This window comes from Balaenoptera physalus (assembly GCF_965194825.1).
Source record: "Balaenoptera physalus genome assembly, chromosome: 8".
NCBI classification, from domain to species: domain Eukaryota; kingdom Metazoa; phylum Chordata; class Mammalia; order Artiodactyla; family Balaenopteridae; genus Balaenoptera; species Balaenoptera physalus.
Genome location: NC_138887.1, coordinates 17125666 through 17149910, shown reverse-complemented (window position 1 = coordinate 17149910; position 24245 = coordinate 17125666). Strand labels below are relative to the sequence as shown.

Genomic DNA, 24245 nt, shown 5'->3' with positions numbered 1-24245 from the left:
TAAATTCAAACTCTGTCACCACTGGCCCTTGTGCTGTTAGTTGTTCTCACTAACTCAATTAATTCCCTTCACTTTAGTTATAAACCATAAGCTGAACTTATTTATTGCATACTTTAAAAAAAATATTTATTTATTTTTGGCTGCATTGGGTCTTTGTTGCTGCGTGCAGGCTTTCTCTAGTTGCAGCGAGCAGGGCTACCTCTCATTGCGGTGTGCAGGCTTCTCATTGTGGTGGCTTCTCTTGTTGCAGAGCATGGGCTCTAGATGCATGGGCTTCAGTAGTTGTGGTATGTGGGCTCAGTAGCTGTGGCTCGTGGGCTCTAGAGCTCAGGCTCAGTAACTGTGGCGCACGGGCTTAGTTGCTCCGTGGCACGTGGGATCTTCCCGGACTAGGGATCGAACCTGTGTTCACTGCATTGGTAGGCAGATTCTTAACCACTGCGCCACCAGGGAAGTCCCTACTGCATACTTTTAAAACATTTAGACTAACTTACAAAATCTTAGCTAAGGAATTCTATTGCTCACAAAGTAATTTCTCTTTCATCCCTTGTTAAGCTTTTATTTCTTTTGTCTTTAATCCTCTTCTAGCTAAAAACAAAACAAAAAAACCCCAAGAAAAACAAGAGGAGTGAATAATTTGAGAAAAATCCTTTAAGTGGCCATGTACATGTGTTTTCATGCATGTAACTGTGTTAGCCTGGGGCTTTTTGGGTTGCAATATCAGAGTCTGCCTCAAATGAGCTCAAGCAGAAAAGTGAATTTATCGGCTCATGGAACTGGAAAGTCCAGGGATGCAGCTGTGTCAGCTTGATTCAGAGGATTCGAATCACCCCAACTTCCTTCATGATCTGAGCCTTCTTTTCTCTCCTTGGACATAGGCTTCCTCCATGTGGCTAAAAGCAGTGTCCACAAGCAGCATGAGATTCACAAACCCGTAGCCACGTACCCTAATAGAAAGACCTCTCTTCTAACGTCTGCTTTTTAATTCTATGGACGACTCCATTTATTACCCCTGCTTGGGTCCCATCTCATTGGTGTGATGGTGCACTGTGATTGACAGCGCCACCTAGACTATACGGAATGCAGAGGAACCCTCCAGAGAAAAAGTTGCTCTAGAGTAGAGGTTAGCAAAATTGGTTTCTCAAGGGCCAGAGAGTAAGTATAGTAGGCTTTATGGGCTACATGAATCACTGCTGCATATTCTTTTTCTTCTCCTACTAAGCTTTCTTTCACACTGAGGAAAAAGTACTGGGAGTAGGATCAAAATTGAGCAGAAAAAGGAAAATAGGGACAAAGGAAAAGAGGGAATGCAGAAAAAATGGGTGAGGGTAAATTGGTGCATAATTTAGAAAGTATTAAGGCCATGTTCCTTATTACAAAAGAACAAAATAAGCTCTAGAGCTGTGAGGCTAGAAGAATGATTATTGGCATCCACCCTTTGTGAGAGTAAAAGGAAAATTCATTTCACTTAAATAGGAGCAACTGGAAAAGACTGTGGTTAATGTCCATACAACGTTCTTGTAAGAAAATATATAAGGAGCAGAATAACGTTCCTTCAGATAATGAAGGCACACAAGAAGGACATGGTCACGAAAGAGATGAAAACCATAAGCTAAATTTAAAAAAAGCTAAAATGAAATAAGAAAATGATAGAAGCATGGAAGAACAACATAAATCAAAGGTACAGAAACTCATACATGAAGTATTTGGAAAAATAGGAATATTTGAAAATAAAGGTGACAGAACTACCTCAGACAAGAATTGGAAACTTAAAATCATTTTAGAAATAAAGATTAAACTATACTGAATATAAGAGCAAATAAACACATCTAATTCATTTTATTTATTTTTATATATTTATTTTTGCTGTTTTTTGAAATATAGTTGATTTAAAATATTATATTAGTTTCAGGGTATAACATAGTGATTCAATATTTTTATAGATTATAGTCCATTTAAAGTTATTATAAAGTATTGGCTATATTCCCTGTGCTGTACAATATATCCTCGTAGCTTATTTGTTGTATACGTAGTAGTTTGTACCTCTTAATCTCTTACCCCATCTTGCCTCTCCCCCCTTTCCTCTCCCCGCTGGTAACCACTAGTTTGTTCTGTATGAGTCCGTTTCTGTTTTGTTACATTCGTTTGTTTTATTTTTTTAGATTCCACACATAAGAAATGACATACAGTATTTGTCTTTCTCTGTCTGACTTATTTCACCTAGCATAATACACTCCAGGTCCATCCATGTTGTAAAAGGCAAAATTTAATTCGTTTTTATGTCTGAGTAATATTCCATTGTGTGTGTGTGTGTGTGTGTGAGAGAGAGAGAGAGAGAGAGAGAGAGGGAGGGAGGGAGATATCACATCTTCTTTATCCATTCATCTGTTGATGTATACTTAGGTTGCTTCCATATCTTGGCAATTGTAAATAATTCTGTGAACAGTGGGGTGCATATATCTTTTCAAATTAATGTTTTTGTTTTCTTTGGATATATACCCAGGAGTGGAATTGCTGGATCATATGGTAGTTCTATTTTTAGTTTTTTGAGGAACCTCCATATTGTTTTCCATAGTGGCTGTACCAATTTACATTTCCACCAACAGTGCACCAGGGTTCCCTTTTCTCCACATCCTAACCAACACTTATTATTTCTAATCTTTTTGATAATAGCCATTCTAACAGGTGTGAGGTGATATCTCATTGTGGTTTTGATTTGCATTTCCCTGATTAGTGATGTTGAGCACCTTTTCATGCACCTGTTGAGCATCTATATGTCTTTGGGAAAATGTCTATTCAGATCATCTGCCATTTTAAAAATGAGATTGTTTGGGGTTTTTTGTTTGTTTGTTTACTATTGAGTTATATGAGTTCTTTATATAGTTGGGGTATTAACCCTTATCAGAAATGTGATTTGAAAATACTTTCTCCTATTCTTTAGATTGTCTTTTTATTTTGTTGATGGTTTCCTTTGCTGTGTGGCAACTTTTTAGTTTGATGTAGTCCCACTTGTTTATTTCTGCTTTTGTAGCCTTTTTGCTTTTTGTTGCCTTTGCTTTTGGTGTCAAATCTAAAAAATTATTTCTAAGACCATTGTCAGGGAGCTTATGTTTTCTTCCAGGAGCTTTATGGTTTCAGGCTTTGTGTTCAAGTCTTTAATCCATTTTAGTTGATTTTGTGTATGGTGGAAGATAGTAGCCCAGTTTCATTCTTTTGCACATGGCTGTCCAATGTTCTCAATACCACTTATCAGAGAGAATATCCTTTCCTCAATGAGTGTTCTTGGCTCCTTTGTAATAAATTAATTGACCATATATGCATGGGTTTATATTCGTGCTCTCTATTCTGTTCCACTGATCTATGTGTCTCTTTTTATGCCAATACCATCCTGTTTTGATTACTATAGCTTTATAATATAGTTTTAAGCCAAGCAGTGTGATGCCTCTAGCTTTGTTATTCTTTCTCAATGTTGCTTTGGCTACTCAGAGTCTTTCATGGTTCCATCCGAATTTTAGGATTATTTGTTCTATTTCTATGAAAAAATGCCATTGGAATTTTGATAGGAATTGCATTGAATCTATAGATCACTCTGGGTAGTATGACTATTTTAATAATACTAATTCTTCCAGTCCATGAGCACAGATGTTCTTTCCATTTATTTGTGTCTTCCTCAATTTCTTTCATCAATGTCTTACAGTTTTCAGAGTATAGATTTTTCACCTCCTTGGCTAAATTTATTGCTAGTTATTTTATTCTTTGTGATGCAATTGTAAATGGATTGTTTTCTTATTTTCCCTTTCTGAGAGTTCATTATTAGTGTAAAGAAACACACTGATTTTTGTATATTGACTTTTGTATCTTGCAACTCTAATGAATTTATTATTTCTAACAGTATTTTTTATGGAGTCTTTAGGGTTTTCTATATAAAATATCATGTCATCTGCAAATAGTGACAGTTTTACTGCTTCCTTTCTGATCTGGATGCCTTTTATTTCTTGCCTAATTGCTCTGGCTAGGATTTCCAGTACCATGCTGAGTAAAAGTGGTGAGTGGGCATCCTTATTTTGTTCCTGATCACAGCAGAAGAGCTTTTAAGTTTTTTCCCATTGTGTATAATATTAGCTATGGGTTTGTCATATATGGCCTTTATTATGTTGAGATATGTTCCTTCTATACCAACTTTGATGAGAGTTTTTATCATGAAGGGATGTTGTTGAATGCTTTTTCTGCATCTATTGAGATGATCATATGATTTTTATGTTTCATTTTGTTAATGCAGTGTATCACATTGATTTATTTGGAGATGTTGAACCATCCTTGCATCCCTGGACTAAATCCCACTTGATCATGGTGTATGATCTTTTTAATGTATTGTTGAGTTTGGTTTGCTAATATTTTGTTGAGGATTTTTACATCTGTGTTCATCAAGGATATTGGCCTATACTTTTCTTTTCTTGTAGTATCCTTGTCTGGTTTTGGTATCAAGGTAATACTGGTCTCATAAAATGAGTTTGGAATTGTTCCCTCCCCCTCTATTTTTTGGTAGAGTTTGAGAAGGTTTGGTATTAATTTTTCTTTAAATGTTTGCAGAATTCACCTGTGAAGCCATCTGGTCCTGGACTTCTTTTGTGGGAGGTTTTTGATCACCAATTCAATCTTCTTACTAGTAATTAGTTGGTTCAGAATTTCTATTTCTTCCTGATTCAGTTTCGGTAGGTTGTATGTTTTTAGGAATTTATCCATTTCTTCTAAGTTGTCCAGTCTGCTGGCATATAATTGTTTATAGTAGTCTCTAATGATCCTTTGTATTTCTGTGGTGTCAGTTGTAATGTCTCCTCTTTCATTTCTGATATTTACATGAGTCCTCTTTTCTTGGTGAGTTTGGCTACAGGTGTGTCTATTTTGTTTATCTTTTGAAAAAACCAACTCCTAGTTTCATCGATCTTTTCTATTGTCTCTCTTTCTCTTTTTATTTGAAATCTTTCTCATTTCTTTTTTTTTTTTTTTTATAAATTTATTTATTTATTTATTTATTTTTGGCTGTGTTGGGTCTTCGTTTCTGTGCGAGGGCTTTCTCTAGTTGCGGCGAGCGGGGGCCACTCTTCATCGCGGTGCGCGGGCCTCTCACTATCGCGGCCTCTACTTCTTGCGGAGCACAGGCTCCAGACGCAGGCTCAGTAATTGTGGCTCACGGGCCTAGTTGCTCCACGGCATGTGGGATCTTCCCAGACCAGGGCTCGAACCCGTGTCCCCTGCACCGGCAGGCGGATTCCTAACCACTGCGCCACCAGGGAAGCCCCCTTTCTCATTTCTTAATGTAGGCATTTATCACTATGAACTTCCTTCTTAGAACTGCTTTTGCTGCATCCTGTAAGTTTTGATATGTTGTATTTCAATTTCATTTGTCTCAATATTTTTTGGTTTCTCTTTTGATTTCTTCTTTGACCCACTGGTTGTTCAGTAGCATGTTGTTTAATCTCCACATATTTGTGAATTTTCTACTTTTCTTCTTGTAATTGATTTCTAGTTTCATACCATTGTGGTCAGAAAAGATGCCTGACATTATGTCAGTATTCTTAAATTTATCAAGACTTTTTTTGTGGCCTAGCATGGGATTTATCCTGAAGAATGTTCCATATGTGCTTCCAATAGACTTTTTTTTTTTTTTTTCCTCCCCTGTGCTATGTGGCTTGCGAGATCTTAGTTCCCTGACCAGGAATTGAACTCGGGCCCCCTGCGGTGGATGCGCAGAGTCCTAACCACTGAACCACCAAGGAATTCCCTCCAACAGACTTTTAAGAACTGCAGGACAATTGAGGAAATTTGCACACTGACTAGATAGATATTTGATGATATTAAACATTGTTATTTTTAGGTGTAATGAAATATATTACAAACAATGAAATTTGGGTTTCATTTAGAATGGGGTGAAAATGAATTCCTTCTCACTTCTGATATTCTATCAGAGGAATCAGCTCATTGATAATGCTAAAAATTTGTTTGGAATAGATGCTACTATTCCTCATTAAGAAGTGTGCTTATAGATATATGGGTTATTTAAGTGTCAAAAACTTTTGAAAAGGAGCTAGCTCTGAACACAGACATATAAATCTTCAGATATGTGATAAGCTGTGAAAACAAAAAAGAAGTCATCGACTATGCTACAGAATGCTATCTTTCTCACATTACTCTGAAAAACAGAGATAGGTTGAAAAACTAGTTCATTTTAGTCTACTTGAATCAAAACAGAAATACTGGTTCAGATTATTTGAAAAGACCTGATTTGTTCTTTCGGGCTAGAGCTTCTTTAAGCAAATGTGTAAATTCATACAAATAGAAGAACTGAAAGACAGTTTTTCTGCAAAGTACTAATTATCACTCCTAATGTGGGTCTCTTAGAATGAAAGTGTTAAGTATAATCTCTTTGAATATTCTATATATTCCATATATCTCTGTATATCTATACTCTCTCTGCATATTCTTAAACCAGTAGATTTAGAAAAGTTTTCAAAAGTGAGATTGGATCAGGATATGTGCTGAATTGTCACCTGGGCAGTTAGATTTCTTTGAGTGTTCCAGTCTGAAGAAGGACATATTCCGATCAAAGGAATCTGTCCTGTGTCTAATAGGCTCAGCCCCCTTTACCAGGGTGTGAGTGCAGGATCTCCAAGTGCATAGTCTTCGCAAGTTGCTCCCAGTTTCCCACGGTACCACGTACACTGGAAAACCTTTGAGAGCTTAAGGAAGAGGTCAGGGTGGAGAGCCCACCTCTGGTTCTTTTCATGGTTTTGCCCTTAGGGGTTGGTTCGTTGCAGATTTGTTAGGGTGCCCTCACCTCCCTCTTTGTTCTTTGCTCTCTTTTCACCCACAGCCCGAGCTGGCTGAGGTGGCAGTCTGGATTGCTGGTGGACCTTCTGGATTGCCTGCTCTTTCTTTCCCCACTTGGAAAGCTCTGCACATATGATTTCTTATTTTTCACGCCTTGTCCCAAACCTGCAGGCAGTCAGCTGCCTGAGAAGTTGTTTTGATGAGGTTGATACAGCCCTTCTCATCTCCTACCGGCTCCTCAGTGAACAGCCTAGGTCAGAGTCAGACGGCACTAAAAACAGCTGGAAATGCCCTAGCTAGTCATTCTCAAGTAGCTGGGTCAGATGAGGCACCCAAAGAAAAGAATCACAGAGACTGATGTACAGCCCTGAGACCTGCAAGTGCTGATTTACGGAAAGCCGGTGTGTGATTCTGGCAGCAGAAGAGCAACAGACATGCACGCATTCACACACACCCATACTGCACACACACTGCACACACATTGACCAAGCACTGCAGAACCTCGTGGAAAAATAAAGTGCCAGTTGTACATCTAGAGTTTGGCAGAGAGTGGCTCTTGGAGGGGCCTTCCTGGAGGAATGAGAGAAGGCCAGATCTGGAGTGAGGTGCTGCATGTGGACAGGCACAGGGGTGAGGGAAAGAAGGAAGGGCTCTCCGGCGTGGCTGATGCAGTGCAGTCAGGAAGACGAGCGTGGTGGCTTGCGGAGTCGCACAGCCCCGGCTGGAAGTCTCACTCTGTTCCTCACTAGCTGGTTACTTTCTCTTTGTTTTCGTCAGTTGTTTCACCTCCGAAGTGGGGATGACGACTACCACAGAGAGCTGCTGAGGGGGTTAAGGAAGGCCATTCATGCAAAGTACCTAGCATAACACAGAGTTAGCGAGCGTAATTTTTCATTTCTTTCTTCACCTAGGAAATGGCACAATGAGAAAGTTTGTTTACTCACCACATTCCTGAAGCTCATCCGGTTATAGTCGGAGCCCCTAAGTTTGGCTTAGGAGCCCACATGATGTGAGGCTTCCTGGAGAGCTACGATCTTGTGCGTATAAGACCAGGGTGGGCGATGCTGTGCTGGGTCCATTTAGGCCCGTGGTTTTCAGCTGCAGGTCATGACCGTTAGTGGTTCAAGATCCCGATTCTGTGGGCTAGAACCAGCATTAAAAAAACCCAGTAGTGTAGGATTAAACCAAACAGAACAGATTTGGCTGTATCAGAGGGCACTGCACCAAGTAAGGGTTTCAGTAACATATGTATATGTGCGTGACGGAGTTGCAGTATGAAATGTGTTTCTTACTGAAGGTTGTTGTCAAAAAGAAAAAACAAACAGGCAAAAATTATGGTGTGGAGGATCAGAGATTGTATTTAGGGAGTTCTGACTACCCTGGGAGTTCAGGCCTTCTGATCAGTGAATTCCTGAGATCTTTGTACCATTTGTAGTAATCTGGGGGTCTGTTGGGGAACGATCTCATTTGACCGTTTTTTGCATGAAGCAGCTGGAAATTCTAGTCCGGAATTCCCCACAAGATGCAGATGAACGAGGGCTACTTGAATGGTTGACCCATTCCCACTCATCTTTTTGCCTTAAAAAGCATGAGTATTTGGCTCCAGGTAACGAGGACCTGGGGGCATGGAGTAGGAGAGGCAGGTGGAGGGTGAGACGTGGCTGGACCGTGAGGGATGGAGGGAGGAAGAAGCGAGTGTTGTAGGATTATGAAGCGCCATTAGCTCAGCAGGTACCTGGTAAATGTCTTCCGGGGGTCAGGCCCCAACTTAGACCTGAGACATGCATGTGCGGCTAGAAGGTCAGGCATTGTGCCTGCCCTCACAGAGCATAGCATCTAGTGGGGAAACAGATAAGGGGCTGCCGAAGTAATTATTTATTTATTCCAATGAGTTATATTTTTTTGCCTATTAAGAGTTAATGTGTCCCTGGATGTAACATGGGACTGAAATAGCTTTTTAACTGTTTGTGGCACATATATTACTTTGTTCTGTTCCTAGTTTCAAAACTAGCTGACAGGGAATGAGGTATTTCTCCCTGTGTATATACATACACTCACACGTGCACACACACACGTACACATACGTACACAATGCTAAGTTAAGTTGTGAGTTTTGGGATCCTCAGTTTTTTCAACGGGCTAGTGACTCCCAATGGCAGAAAGCTCTCCTCGCCTACCTCCGGCAGTTGGAGAAACTCATTTCCAGAGGCGTCCTGGGCACCTCGCTGATGAGGCCAGCACTTGTAATTCTGTTTATCAAAAATGCTTTTTGTCATTTCTTGGTAACAACAGCAATACTTGCCCCTCGTGGAGAACATAGATAGCAGAGAAAAGTATAGACCTAGAACTCTTTTGTACATGGAAATTATTGTTAGAAACCTCTTTAGAGGTTAATTTTTTCCAGGTTATCATATGTGAAGAGGAGAGGAAAGAACATTTTTAAAAAATTGAAGCATAGTTGATTTACAATGTTGTGTTAGTTTCAGGTGTACAGCAGTGATTGTTTTATATATGTCATCTACTTTTTTTCAGATTCTTTTCCATTATAGTTTATTACAAGGTACTGAATATAGTTCCCTGTGCTGTACGGCAGGATCTTGTTGTTTATCTATTTTATATATAGTAGTTTGTATCTGCTAATCCCAAACTCCTCATTCATCCCTCCCCCACCCCCTTTCCCCTTTGGTAACAAGTTTGTTTTCTATGTCTCTTTTGTAAATAAGTTCATTTGTATCACGTTTTAGATTCCACATATAAGTGCTATCATATATTTGTCTTTCTCTGACTTACTTCATTTAGTATGATCATCTCTAGGTCCATCCATGTTGCTGCCAATGGCATTTTCAGTCTTTTTTATGGCTGAGTAATATTCCACTGTGTCTGTGTGTGTACATGGGTGTGTGTGCATTACATTTTTGTCCATTCATCTGTTGACAGACATTTAGGTTGCTTCCATGTCTTGGCTATTTTTTTTTTTTTTTTTAAATTATTTATTTATTTATTTATGGCTGTGTTAGGTCTTCATTTCTGTGCGAGGGTTTTCTCTAGTTGTGGCAAGCGGGGGCCACTCTTCATCGCAGTGCGCGGGCCTCTCACTACCGTGGCCTCTCTTGTTGCGGCACACAGGCTCCAGACGCGCGGGCTCAGTAATTGTGGCTCACGGACCTAGTCGCTCCACGGCATGTGGGATCTTCCCAGACCAGGGCTCGAACCCGTGTCCCCTGCATTAGCAGGCAGGTTCTCAACCACTGCACCACCAGGGAAGCCCCTTGGCTATTTTAAATAGTACTGTTATGAACATTGGGGTGCATGTATCTTTTCAAATTAGAGTTTTCTCCGAATATACGCCCAGGAGTGGGATTGCTGAATCATATGGTAGCTCTAGTTTTAGTTTTTAAAGGAACCTCCATACTGTTCTCCACAGTGGCTGCACCAATTTACATTCCCACCAACATTGTAGGAGGGTTCCCTTTTCTCTACACCCTCTCCAGCACTTATTATTTGTAGACTTTCTGATGACCATTGTATTGACAGATGATTTGTAGACCATTCTGACTGATGTGAGGTGATACCTCATTGTGGATTTGATTTGCATTCCTCTAATAATTAGCAATGTTGAGCATCTTTTCATGTGCCTACTGTCCGCCTGTATGTCTTCTTTGGAGAAATGTCAATTTTGGTCTTCTGCCCATTTTTAAATTGGTTTGTTTGTTTTTTGCTATTGAGCTGTATGAGCTGTTTGTATATTTTGGAATGTAAGCCCTTTCAGTCGCATCATTTGCAAATATTTTCTCCCATTCAGTAGGTTGTCTTGTTGTTTCGTTTATGGTCTCCATTGCTGTGCAAAGGCTTCTAAGTTTGATTAGGTCCCATTTGTTTATTTTTGCTTTTATTTCAATTGTGAAAGGACATGTTTTGCCATTACTAGATGGAAATGGTTTGAAGTCATTCTCCTCTTTCCTCCCTGTAGGAAAAATGCTGTGACCTTTGTTTCCTCAGGCAGGCTAGGGTGGGGACAAGTTGTATAAACCTCACAGAACCATTCTTGGCCATCTTTCACAGTGCCTTGTTCTCTAAGCAGAAAGGAGGACACTGCTGGTGAAGTTTTAAGATGGAAGTAACAAGGTTTGTAAAGCGCTTATAGTCCTGCATCAATATTTGGGTAGTGGTTTATATAGAGCAGTGAGTCTCAACCAGAGATGATGGGTGTTTACGAATTCTCTGGTGGTTTATCCAAACTACAGAGACCTGCTGTATAGCACAGGGAGCTCAGTTTGGTGCTCTGCGGCGACCTAGATGGATGGGATGGGGGTGGGGTGGGAGGGAGGTCCAAAAGGGAGGGGATATAGGTATACTTATAGCTGATTCATTTCATGTACAGCAGAAACGAACACAACATTGTAAAGCAATTATACTCCAATAAAAAAAAAATAGAAACGAACACAACATTGTAAAGCAATTATACTCCAATAAAAAAAAAATAGAAACGAACACAACATTGTAAAGCAATTATACTCTAATAAAAAAAATTAGAAACAAACAAAAACAAAACAAGAAACAAACTACACAGACACTTTTAACTGTCATATCCAGGAATGTATCAGATGTTCAGGAGTAAGTTTATGTTTCAGAAAAGCCCCACAGGTAATTCTTACCCTATCCCTCTCCTACTCCACCTACTGATACAAAGGGGAATGCATGGAAACCCTGCTCAAAGATACAGACAGTAGAGTTGAAAAGTATAAACAGTGGAAGCTAAAGGGTTCTGGACAAAAATAAACAGGAGGCACTATTTCTCAGATGCATCTTTTCCTGCAGTAAAGCATCCACTGACATCCCTAAATGTGGCTTCCCAGGCATCAGCATAACCTGAGGGGAGACAGCTCTTTGCCAGAGGTACATATTATCCCCAAAGCTTGGTAAATACAGCTCTGAACCAGAGCAGGCAGGCTCTCCTCCTTGTGAGTGCCACACTTTGTTGGCACGGCTTGGGAGCCCAGTGATGTAATGTGTAGTTTCAGCCTGCCTTGTTCAGAAATCCCAAGCAAACAAGTCCTCTGATTTAAAGGAAAATAGCAGCAATTATTTTCAGTAAATTATTTAATTTAAAAAATATTTTCATCCTTTTGGCATCTTATACTTTAGACATGTCTCTTGTAAGCAGCAAATAGTTGGATTAAAAAAACATTCTTTTAACTGATTGTGTGTTTGTGTAGGATATGTTTATGTACTATTGACATATATGTTATATATATTGAATGTATGTAGCATGCATCCTATTATTATTATTATTCTTTTGCTGTTTTTGTCCCACTTGTTTTTGTTACCTTTTCTCTCACTTTTGGCCACCTTTTGAAAAATTTTGATCTTTTCCTGTTAGTTTGAAAGTAACATACTTTGTTCCTATTCCTATTAATTCAACATACATACTTAACCAAAGTCTAAAATTGATCAATAAGTTTAACCTCCTTCTGACGATTCAAGTGCCGTAGAACACTCTGAATTCCATTTACCTTGCTCCTGAGTTATGCTATACCTGTAGACTTTAAATATTGTTTAACTTAAATCCATAAGACATCATCATTGTTTCATACAGTTTTGTTTAGTTGCCCCACATATATTTACTACTTCTATTGCTCTTCATCCATCTCTTAGAATTTTCTTTAGTGAAGGTTTGCTAGTAACAACCTTTGAGTTTGGTGATCTGAAAATGTCTTTATTTTTATTCTTGAAAATTATTTTTCAAGGGAATAGGGTTCTACGTTGGTAATTATTTCCTCTTAGGTCATCGCGTTGTCTCTTGGCTTCCACTGCAGCTTGTGGGATCTTAGCTCCCTGACCAGGGATCGAACCTGGGCCCTCAGCAATGAGAGCACAGAGTCCTGACCACTGGACTGCCAGGGAATTCCCACAATCTCTTTTTCTCTGGCTGCTCTTAAGACACTTTCTGTACTATTGTTGATTTGCAGTTTCACTATAACATGTCTGGGTGTGGCTTTTTAAAATTTATCTTGCTTGGGATTCACTGAGCTTCTTTAATCTTTCACTTGTTGCTTTTTATCAGTTCAGGTAAATCCTGAACCCTCAGATCTTGAAATATAGCTTCTACCCCATTTTCTTTCTTCTTCTAGAGCTCTGATTAGACATACGTTAGGCCCTTCTGCTCTCCCATGTTGCTTACCTTCTTTTTGATTTTGTCCATTTGTTTTGTGTTGCGTTCGGAATAATTCCTTCTGACCTGTCTTCCCTTGGGTTCCCTCTACGGCTGTCTAATCTGATTGTTAATCTCAGTTTCTGTATTTTTTATTTATACAAATTCCGTTAATCCCTTTTTCAAATCTGTTATTAAAAAGATTTCCTATTCCGTGTAGCTTCAAGCTATTTCATTAACAAAAATATTATGCATATTTTATAATGTCTCATAATTTCTGTATCTGAAACTTTTGGATTTTTTTTGTCACTCTCATTCATGGTGTCCTGTTTCCTTGTGTGATTACTTTTTGAGTTGCTCATTTTCCTTAGAATATTATTTTGGGAATTCTTTGAGGCTTAGGATGAAACAGTATCCTTTCAGAGAGGATTTGCATTCTGTCAAGCATTTAGGGAATTCTCCCAGTCCAGTTTAATCTAAATTTACAGCTTGAGGTTTTTGTAACATGTACGGGGTGTGAATTTGGGTTGCAACTAGGTGCAAGGGCTAGCTTGCAGTGACAACTTGTCAGAGGTTTTTCTTAACTCGGTCTGCCCAGAGCTAAGGCAACTTTTCTTGCAGGGCCCTAGTGGTGTTGGGGTAAAGGTTTACTACTGGTTCACCCTCATCCTGAAGTAGCCCTTTGCAGGACCTGCTTTATAAAGGGTCTTTGATTTCTGTTCACATGTCCTGTCAGGCCCTAGAAACTGAAGTTCATAGTCCTCAGGTTTGGTGGATACCCCAGGACAAAAGTACCTTCAGTACTTGGTTCTCTATTCCACATCCCATTTTCACTTGGATTTTGACCTAGTAATTTCTTACTGATCTGTTTGTTAGTTCAATACAAAAAAAAAAAAAAAAAAGTTACCCATTAGTTTTTGTTGGTTTTTAGTGAAAGCCGGTCAGAATTACCTAGTCTGTTTACATTTCTGGAAACAGAATCGTCTAGTTATAAAAATACAGAGAAAGCTTTTGTCAAAAGTTTGGTGTTGCTTGGTTTACAGAGAAGATTCTGTTTCTCCATCTGTAAAAGAGACGTTTAAAATAGCCACCAATTTTGGAATCTGCATCAGTGAAGTCTGTAGAATCCCTTGCGAGTTGAATTAAAATCATATTTACTTACTTTGCCTTGTTCCGAAAACAATTTAAGGTGATTAAAACCTTAAAATTTCTAAGAGCACCACTAGACGTTCAAATAAAGAGGGAAGGGCATTTGGTAAAGCGCACCCTTAATCTCTGTTCTGCAATTACAGGCATATGTCATTATTTTACTGTACTGTTTTACTGCGCTTGTTTTTTTTTTTTTTTTTTTTACAAATTGAAGGTTTGGGGCAACCCTGCATGGTCAGATGATGGTTAGAATTTAGCAATAAAATATTTTTTAATTAAGGTACATACATTGTCTTTTTAGACATGCTATTGTGCACTTAACTGACGGCAGTATAGTGTGAACATAACTTTTACAGGCACTGGGAAAGCCAAAAGTTCATGTGACTCGCTTTATTGTGATGTTTGCTTTTTTGAGGTGGTCTGGAAGAGAACCCGCGATATCTCCGACGTCTGCCCGTAACTAGGAGCTCTCATGGCGGAGTCTGTGTAGCAACCCCCTTAAGTTATATGCAAATTGTTTTATTTGCAAATGAGAGTTCTTCTCTGAAGAAGGTCCACAGCTGTAAGCACAGTCTCAGAGGTCTAAGATCCAAGGAGAGTTATGAACTACTTAAGTACATACAAGGAAATCTTAGGCAAATAATTTATCCTCTTTATATGTTAGTTTTCTAACCTATATTTTGATGAAACAAACACTTCATGAATTTACTCTAAGGGTTTTCCAAAAAGACAGTAATATGTGAACATGCTTTGAAAAAGTCATCCGTGTTTAAGAAAACAACTTAGTAAAACGTTCTACTCGTTTTCTGGTTTTTTTTTAAACACTTATTAAAGTGTTCAGGGTACTACAAAGGGTACCAAAACACTGTAGAAAAGTGTTCATCTTAATGACATTTACTCAACAAACATTTAAATATACTGAATGCAGGAGATACAGATGAATAAAACACCATTCTATATTGCCTCATGCAGGACCCAGAACCATGGACTGTAAGAGCTGTTTTAGAAATACACTCAGTACCTATGGAGGCCAGAGGAAGGGCATGTGGGGTGGGGATGGCAGATGAGCGAGTTGTTGCACAATTCTTGGGGGCGTTACCACCTAACACCTAAAATGAGTTAGCCAAAGGCAGCGTTAGTAAGGAGAGGAGCGGGGAAATGGTGTGATGTGTGTGCACGTGCAGGAGTGTGTGTAGGCAGAGCAAGTAGGTGCTGCTGGCACAGAAAACAGAGGGCAAGACATGAGGCTGCGTGTGTGGCAGGGGCCAGATCAGGGAGGGTTTTGTGGGTTAGGTTGGATTCTGAGCATCATCGTGGGCTAAAGACAACACCAAATGCTTTAAGCAGGGGACTGAAATGATTCGATTTTGTTAGAACACTTTTTTGGTAGTACACAGCAGGAGGGGGAGGGGGCTAAGGATGGAAAATCTACTTAGATATTTTTTGTATTGTTTCAGGAAGAGATTTGTGCGCCTAAAGTGGGAGTGGGAGAGAAGATAGATTATAACATTATTTAGTAGGTAAATCGATAGGAATGTGTAATTGAGGACATGTGTAGGGTAACGGAGAGGGAACTCTCGCTCGGGCGGTTGGCTGAACCCCCAAATGAGGTAGAGAATCAGGAGGAATATGCTAAGTTTGGCCTTGTTGTATGTGAGTAGGTATCTGGGTGGAAATGCATCACAGGTAGAAAAGTCTGGGCTAGAGAGAGAAATGCGTGGAGGCTTGAGTCAACAGGTGATTGCTGAGAGCATGAGAGTGGCTGAGATCAGCCGAGATAAATATGGAGATAAGTAGGACACGCCAAAATTGAAAAGGTAAGTGTGTGAAGAGCCCCAGAGAGAGAAGGCACCCGAGCTGTTCCAGCACAAGATGAAGCAGTTTCAAGGACTGAATTACTAACAGTGGCAAATACAGGGGAGATCCTCTGGTAAGATAAGAACTAAACATATTCATTTGACAATCAAGAGGCCTCTGTTTTGTTTAATGAGGGATGAGAACCAGATGGGAGATGAACAGCAAGTGAGGCAGTAAATGGAGAGGAAGTGTACACAGAGTTTGGATATGAAAAGGAGAAGGGCGACTAAGCTGGTGCTATCAAGGGAGTGACTTTTTTTTTTTTAAGGACTGGAGAAACAGGAACATGTTTGCTGGCTGAGGAGGAAGGACTAGAAAGGGAGAGGTTGAAGATAAGCGTTGTTTTTGCCCAGGCTCAGAGTTCAGGCTACTTAGGAAGACCTAAAAAGAATTAAATGTGTAGTCAATCCATCAGGAGGGCTCCTCAGCCCAACAGCTGATCCATCCATCTTAATACAAACTACAGAACGTCTTCCCTAGTTTACCTCAAAGAAGTAACAGCTCAGTAGGCAATTACAAAATTAGATAAGAAAATAAAGTAAGTCAGGATAACTGTACTTTTAATACTATTTTGCTACCAACCAAAGAAAGATGCTTCTTTTCTCTGGGATGAACGTAAATCAATGTAAACCAAAATTGTATTTTTCTGCAGAGATTATGCTATAAACTGGTAGAAAAGTCAATTGACAGCTTATTCTACTCGCCAAGAGAACAGTATGAGCCCTGAAAAGTGGTAAAAAGATCCCTTGTGAATATACCAACTAAGTCACCAAGAGTCCTATATACCAATAAGGTGAGGGGTCAGTCAGCCCATGTGAGAGCATGCAGGCAAAATTCTTGATTACCAAGGACCCATTTTCATGTTAGTTAAAAAAAATTTTGGTGAAGTCGGTAATTTGAGTGAGTCTAAAATTCCATTCAAGAATATATTTCTCTTTGCTGGAATAACAAATAAATAAGTTTTAATGGAATGAAGAACTGTGAACCAATTAAGATAGAGTTGTCTCCGGGGGGGGAATAAATAATAATTAGAGAAACTTTTGAATAAAATAAAATAATTTGAGGTGGGAATAACCTGAATACCTGAATAAGAGGTGACCGATTTTTAACTGGCGCAGAATGCTTTGGCTGGTTTCTTTAAAAAAGAAAATGTGACTCTTAAAACATTAAAAACAAAAATTCAAAAATGTATTTAAAGGCTGGAACACTTGGGCCTATGTCAGTTGAAAGGGGATGCTGCAGCAAGCTAGCAAAGCCAAGAAATTTTAAACCGAGATTATTCCTTCCTTCCGTCTATTCATTAGCTCAACAAATATTGCTTAAGCATCTGGTAAAGGACATCAAGCCTTTGGCAATACACAAAGCACTTTTTAATCAGTTTGTCCACGCATGTTTGGACCCTTCCAGGAGGCGGAGCTCCTCCTCTTGCAGGCTCGCCTGCGTCAGCCGTCTCCACTGCCTGATCCCTTTGAGGCTCACACCCCTCCTTGCTGCTGCCTCCTGCTCCCTTCCCTTCATTCACTGAACACACTGCCACCTGACTTAGTTTTCCTCTCCACTACGACTCTGGATGATCTTAATGTCCACCTGTCCAACCCACTTGTCTTTTTAGGTTTCGTGATCTTGTTTCGTCTCCAATGATCTTCCTTAACTTCATGTAGCCACTGCAAGGTCATGCCTTGGATCGTACTTCACCACGAACCTGCTCCTCTCAGATCACTAATCCAAGCATCCTGGTCTCAGGCTAGCATTTTCTGTCCTTCCCAAGCTGCTTGTTCAACAACTCCCAGTAGATCAGAGCTGTCGTCAGACTGTCCATTGGGCTCTCTACTGTCTTCCCAACACTGTGTGTTGCCTTCACGTCCTTACCTATTCAGTTTAAGTACCGTAGGACCCTTTTTCAACAACTCAATTTTAATAATTATTCAGTTATTGTCCTTTGTTCTATCAGACTTATCTGGCAAAACTCCAAGTATCTCAATTTTCTGTGCGTCTGTACCTAGGCATCAGGGTGTTACTAGGGAGGGCAACAAAAATACAACCACAAGAGGCAAATTTTCAGTATAAGTTCTCAATCACCAACTAGTTGGGGAACTACAGAATGGTGCGGAGGACCCAACACCTCTGGGCACTTTACTCTCCACAATAACTGTTTTAAAACTTGCATTTTCAACCATCTGCCCTGGTCTCAAATTTCACAGAGAAAACCAAAGCCTGCATACGCACTAGCTTCTCCTTTCTTCTAGATTAAAAGCACTCTGTCCATCGGAAGCCAATCCTTTGGACCCCATCCTCCTCCACCTTCTTTGGAACCCAATACCATGCTGATTCCTTTGACTCTCTGGTCTTCCACTTCTCCCTCTTTCCTGGGTCCTTCTCAGAGATAAAGCAGTACCTAAAAAGGGAAAGGGAGACACACTGTTGCCTCATTCTCTCTTCCTTCACACTTCCAACTTTTGGGAGCTATGCAAGATAGCTTCTTTCTGACGTCTACCTCCTCTACTACCTGGAAGGGCATGTCTCTAAGCTGCCAGTTATTTCCAGGAGGTCAAATCCAATAGATGCTTTTGAATCCCTCACTCTACTTGATTTCTCAGTAGTATTCAACACCTGTGCAAAAAAAAAAAGCCCTTCCCTGGGCTTCCATGACTTTCATCCTCCTGGTTTTCCTTTCATTTCTTTAGCTACTGCTTGTCAGTCTCCTCTGCCTGCTCATCTGCCACTTAAAACTTTTGAGAGTGCCTATGGTGTTGCCCTGGGCCCTCTTTTCTTTATAGCAGAGATCCGCACATTTTTTTTTTCTTTAAAGGGCCATATAATAAATTATTCTAGGCTTTGCAGGCCGTAAGGTCTGTCACAACTACTCAACTCTGCCACTGTGACATGAAAGCAGCCATGAACAGTAGTTTAACTAATCGACGTGGCTGTGTTCCAATAAAACTTTATTTACAAGAACAGATGGTGGGTTGGATTTGGCCTATAGCCTGTGGTTTGCCATGCCATACTCTATACTCTGCCTAGAGAAGCATCCTCTCTTGTGTCTCCAGTGACCATCTATACATCACATTCATATCCAAATCGGTATCTCCAGCTACCTAAAATCCACATTTAAATGTCTCAAAGGCATCTCAAATCTTACCTGAGGAATTGTGCTCTCTGCCCCCAAATCTGATCTTCCTCCAGTGTCCTTAGTAAAAGGCACTGCCATAGAGTGCACAAGGCAGAAAGTAAGAGGCATCCTAGATGTTTCTCCCTCTTTCATTCTCTAATTCTTTGAACTGGAAGAATACCTAAAAAAGGTAACTCTGTAAATGCCATTATTTGAAGCACACAGTCAAATTTAACATTTCACTAATAGAGCTAAACTTTATTTCCATGTTTATTACATGTTTATCTTTGATGTTGAATACATATTAGATTGATTTAACATACAACTTGGGAGAAAAGCTGACATTCTCCACTAGATGGGTTAAAGAGGAATGTAAAACTACAAAATACGTGTTTAAGTTTGAATTCTAAATTATGGCAAACAGAACAATAATTACCTTGCCATTTTTCTCTTTCTAGTTTTCCAAGATGGATTTCATTATAAAATGTTGTTCATAACAATTCATTTCAAGAAAGGAAATAAGGGATAATCATTAAAACCATTTTACTTTAAGTATAGAGTACAAATAAAGAGTCTTAATGCAGAACTCCTATCTCCTATTTAAAATACAAATAATACTTCAGGATATTATGAACTGAGGGGGACTGACTGTTGTAAACTGCAAATCTAATGACTTGAGCAAACCCACACTTGCCATTTGCTTTTGTCTGCAAGAGTCAGGCTGATTTAAGGGTGACACAACAGAGTTCTATTTGATGTCTATGTCACCCAGTTGCTACTCAGAATGGGGATGGCCAAATACTAAGTGCTTACGTGATGGGGATTCAGGATTAATCAATTCCAAGTGGCTAAGAGCTATAACAGAGTTCATCATTCCATCCCCCAATCTATGGCCATGTACAAATGTACAGATTTTAGCATTCACTGAAAGTTGTAAAATAAAACTCCTCTAGATACTCTGAAACGGCTGAAATTCAGAGTGTATAAAGACTGTTATCTGTAGTATAATTGCAGTGTTGAAGCAAAATCAAAATTATGCGTGGTTATCAAAGTTGTTACTGGTAATAGTTTCTTTTCCTTCTCTATAAGCCCCTTAGCATAGTTTGTGAAGAAAGGTGTGTTCTTAATACTCCTACTCTTTACTTAGATTTAAAAAATAATAAATCAGCTTAAAATGATTTTCTGCCAGGGATTACAGGATGACAACTCTTACTGGAAGTGTGAATGATGCCTACTGTTCTCATCAGACAAGTGTTTAGAATCATCTGCAAAAACCCATATTCTTCTTAATAATAATGCGTACAAAAGATGTTTAATAAAGATAACTCACCTCTAATTAGATTACTCTAGTGATAAAATATTTTCTCATGTAACTGTTTAGGCCAAATGATTTATGGCTTTTCCATTTTTAAAATTTCACTTTTAATGTCATGTTGTTAAAGCTTTTCTAAATACTCTTCTAATATCAGATTCTTAAGTGAGAAAAGACAAAAGAGTGAAAAACTCCGTCTCAAGACACACTCCTTTTCTTACAACAAGGTCGACACACTTTTCTGTAAAGGGCCAGATAATAAACATTTCAGGCTTTGTGGGTCACAGGGTCACTATTGCAATGACTCAATTTCTGCTGTTCTTGTGAGAAAGCAACCATAGACAATATGTATTTATAGAAAGAGTAGTCCGAATTTGGCCTGCAAGCCATAGCTGGCCAATCTCTGCCTTAGAACAGAAAGGACATCTAAAAAATCCTGGTCTCTAGTCAAATGTGATGACTGATTCAAAATCTAGCAGTTTAATCAATCACTCTAGAACACGTTGATGTTGAACACCGAATTTAGCCAACTTTCCGCTTCTGGTTCAGATTATTCAAACTCATGTCATCATGCTTTTCATTTGGGATAATTTATCTTCATTTAAGAACTTGCCTAAGCATTATTTACTGAGGGATTCAGTTTAAAATTAATAAATGATGTCCATAAAATTGAATATCCAATTTAATTTTTGAAAAAAATGAAAAATATAACAGAATCAAAACATTAAAAATAAGTACACTCACTACCCATTCCAGTAATTCATTTAAGTCATATCAACTACAGAATAGGAAAAATAAATTCAGAAGTGTAATTACTTTAAAATACACTACTTCCATTTCTGTCAATATTTTACATTTATGTATATATTCTAGAGTGTAAGCAGAAATTCTCTCTAAAAATCTCCTTAAAATCTTGAGGTGCATTATTAGAGCCACAGGCAATATCTGACATATAAAATTGCAGTACAGGCCTTTCAAATTTGGCATTTCACTGGTACAATACAATGACCAACGTGTATAATCACTGTACAGTGCCTAGACATTCCAGTAAGAACCATTATTTTCTTTAATGTAGAATGATTAATACATATTCTACAAGGGGCAGTGAGGTTTAGTAATTCTATTGGGTATATCCTGACATAATTTTCAAATTGTATAATAACACAAACAACTTTGTTAAGGCCATGTTTTATTTGCTGATTAATGGACAAAAGGCAATGTAATTTATTTTCAAGTATTTTCTTGAAAGTCTGTGCTCATAAAAATCATGAAAAGTTGGAAAGGCTGTTAAATCACTGAAACTTTAAATATATCTTACACAATCTTGTTTGTACAAAAATACAAGTTAAATATAAACATAAAGTAATCATGATAATTTTATGCAAATCTGTTTTACGTGATCTTCAGTTATATATAAAAGTTTCTTGGTTCTGTTTGTGAAAAGATCAATACCAGATTGAATTACTATCTATTGGCAAAGGGCCCTAAAAAGCTTACTTTAGCAATTATCTTTTACATGGTTAAGAGCATTTCCTAATTTGAGATCACCTAAACACTGGAAAAAAGAAAAAATGTAAAGGGCAGTATGTCCATAAACCAACAAATAATGTGGCTGTAATGTATCATAAAACACAAAGAAACCCTACACATCTGTACAATAAACATTATGTATTACATACTCACACACACAGGTGTATACGTGTGTGCATGCACGTAAACACACACACACGCACACGCAGGCACGCGCACACATACCCAGTCATAAAACAAAGCCTAATGAGGTGTTGCTTCCAGTTCGATATTCAGCTGTGCATTTTTTCTTACTTCATCAAATGAATAGCTTTTTGTCACCTTCCCATTCTTGAAGACAGTATGGAGAAGATCCTGCACAAATATAACAATATTAAAATTTAATGATATTAGACTATCAAACGAAATTCTTAAGTAATGCTTTGATGAATTAGGTTAGTCAAATACACAGAGATGTTGATAGTGTTCAAATTATGAAATGATTTTATTCATAAAGAATGCTGGTGGAGCAGGCATGATCTAAAATGGGATGTAGAGATATTTAACTTTTATGGAAAGGAATGATCTGAAAAGTACATTCTTAAAACAGTTTTTCTTAAAGGAAAAATGAAAAAACCTAGTTGACCCATCTCTTTTTTTTCAGGTGGAAGATGCTTACTGCTTTGGTTGCCCAGAAGAACTATGGCTGTCACTGATAATCACGACTGACAGATCAGCAAGGAAAGCCTGCCAGACCTTCCCTCGTTCCTAGCCAAGACTCAACACCGATTAAACTTCTCAATTTGTAATTTACTAAACTTCCTAATCACAAGTTTTGGCCTTAAAGAAACAAGCAAGCAAACAAAGCCAACACTAAAAACAAGCAACCAAACCCCAAACAGAAACATAAATATTGATTTCTTGACTAATGCATAGCCACTGATTTTAAAAACTCTGTGTATATTCCAAAAGTCACTGATACGTGTAATCCATTTGATCCACACAAGGATAAAACAAAGACAAATTAAGAGAATTAGGACTAAATTCCCTTTTGAGTCTGGTAAAGCCATTCCTGTCTCACTAAGGAATTATCTGCCTCTAGTTTCTCTCGAAAAATCCATAGAAGTAATCTACCGAAGTTCTGTGCCGAAGTTTTCCATCTCATCTGAAGGTGAGGAGCATACAACGTTATCTAACGTTTTTGTCATTATGTTGTTTCCTTTTTATCCTACGTTTTATTTTTTATTTAAAAAATTTTTTATTGAGGTATAGTTGATTTACAATATTAGTTTCAGGTGTAAAACATAATTTAATATTTTTAGATTATAATCCATTTAAAGTTATTATAAAATATTGGCTATATTCCCTGTGATGTACAGTATGTCTTTGTAGCTTATTTATTTTATACACAGTAGTTTGTACCTCTCACTCCCCTACCCTGCCCCTCCTCGCTTCCCTCTCCCCACTGGTAAAGACTAATTTGCTGTCTGTATCTGTAAGACTGTTTCTGTTTCGTTATATTCATTTGTTTTATTTTTTAGATGCCACATACAAGTAATAACATACAGTATTTGTCTTCCTCTGTCTGACTTATTTCACATAGCATAATACCCTCCAGGTCCATCCATGTTGTTGCAAATGGCAAAATTTCATTCTTCTTTTTTTTAATGGCTGAGTAATATTCCATTGTATATATGTGCCACATTTTCTTTATCCATTCATCTGTTGATGGACACTTAGGTTGCTTCCATATCTTGGCTATCGTAAATAATGCTGCTATGAACATTGGGGTGTATATGCATTTCAAATTAATGTTTTTGTTTTCTTTGGGTATATACCCAGGAGTGGCACTGCTGGGTCGTATGGCAACTCTAATTTTAGTTTTTTGAAAAATCTCAATACTGTTCTCCATAGTGGCTGTATCAATTTACACTCCCACCAACAGTGTAAGAGGGTTCTCTTTTCTCCACACCCTCTCCAGCATTTGTTATTTGTAGACTTTTTGATGATGGCCACTTATTCTGACAGGTGTGAGGTGAAGCCTCATTGTGGTTTTGATGTGCATTTCTCTAATAATTAGCAAATGTTGGGCATTTTTTCATGTGCCTGTTAGCCATCTGGATGTCTTCTGTGGAAAAATGTCTATTCAGTCCGTCTGCCCATTTTTAGATTGGATTGGTTTTTTTGATATTAAGTTACGTTAGCTTTTTGGATATTTTGGATATTAACCCCTTGCTGGTCATATCATTTGTAAATACTTTTCCCATCATGTAGGCTGTCTTTTTGTTTCGTTGATGGTTTCCTTTGCTGTGCAAAAACTTTTAATTAGG

The 24245-nt window shown here is 38.5% G+C and overlaps 1 protein-coding gene and 1 long non-coding RNA gene across 5 annotated transcripts in view; one reads left to right on the top strand and one right to left on the bottom strand.

Moving 5' to 3' along the window:
* LOC309666295 overlaps window positions 1–24245 on the top strand; it is a 79788-nt gene that overhangs the window by 45185 nt on the left and 10358 nt on the right. For 3 of the 4 annotated variants that reach the window (XR_014267015.1, XR_014267017.1, XR_014267018.1), the window contains exon 1: window positions 22297–23086. This is a non-coding gene — a long non-coding RNA (uncharacterized lncRNA). Of the gene's footprint in view, window positions 1–22296; window positions 23087–24245 lie in introns of those variants that run through there. The other variant, XR_014267016.1, reaches the window with a different exon arrangement.
* Window positions 21073–24245, bottom strand: part of NAMPT (nicotinamide phosphoribosyltransferase) — a 38511-nt gene continuing 35338 nt past the window's right edge. The window contains exon 12 of the mRNA XM_082473578.1: window positions 21073–22290. Within this exon, the coding sequence (XP_082329704.1) occupies window positions 22180–22290 (111 nt within the window). The 3' untranslated portion in view covers window positions 21073–22179. The remainder of the gene's footprint in view (window positions 22291–24245) is intronic.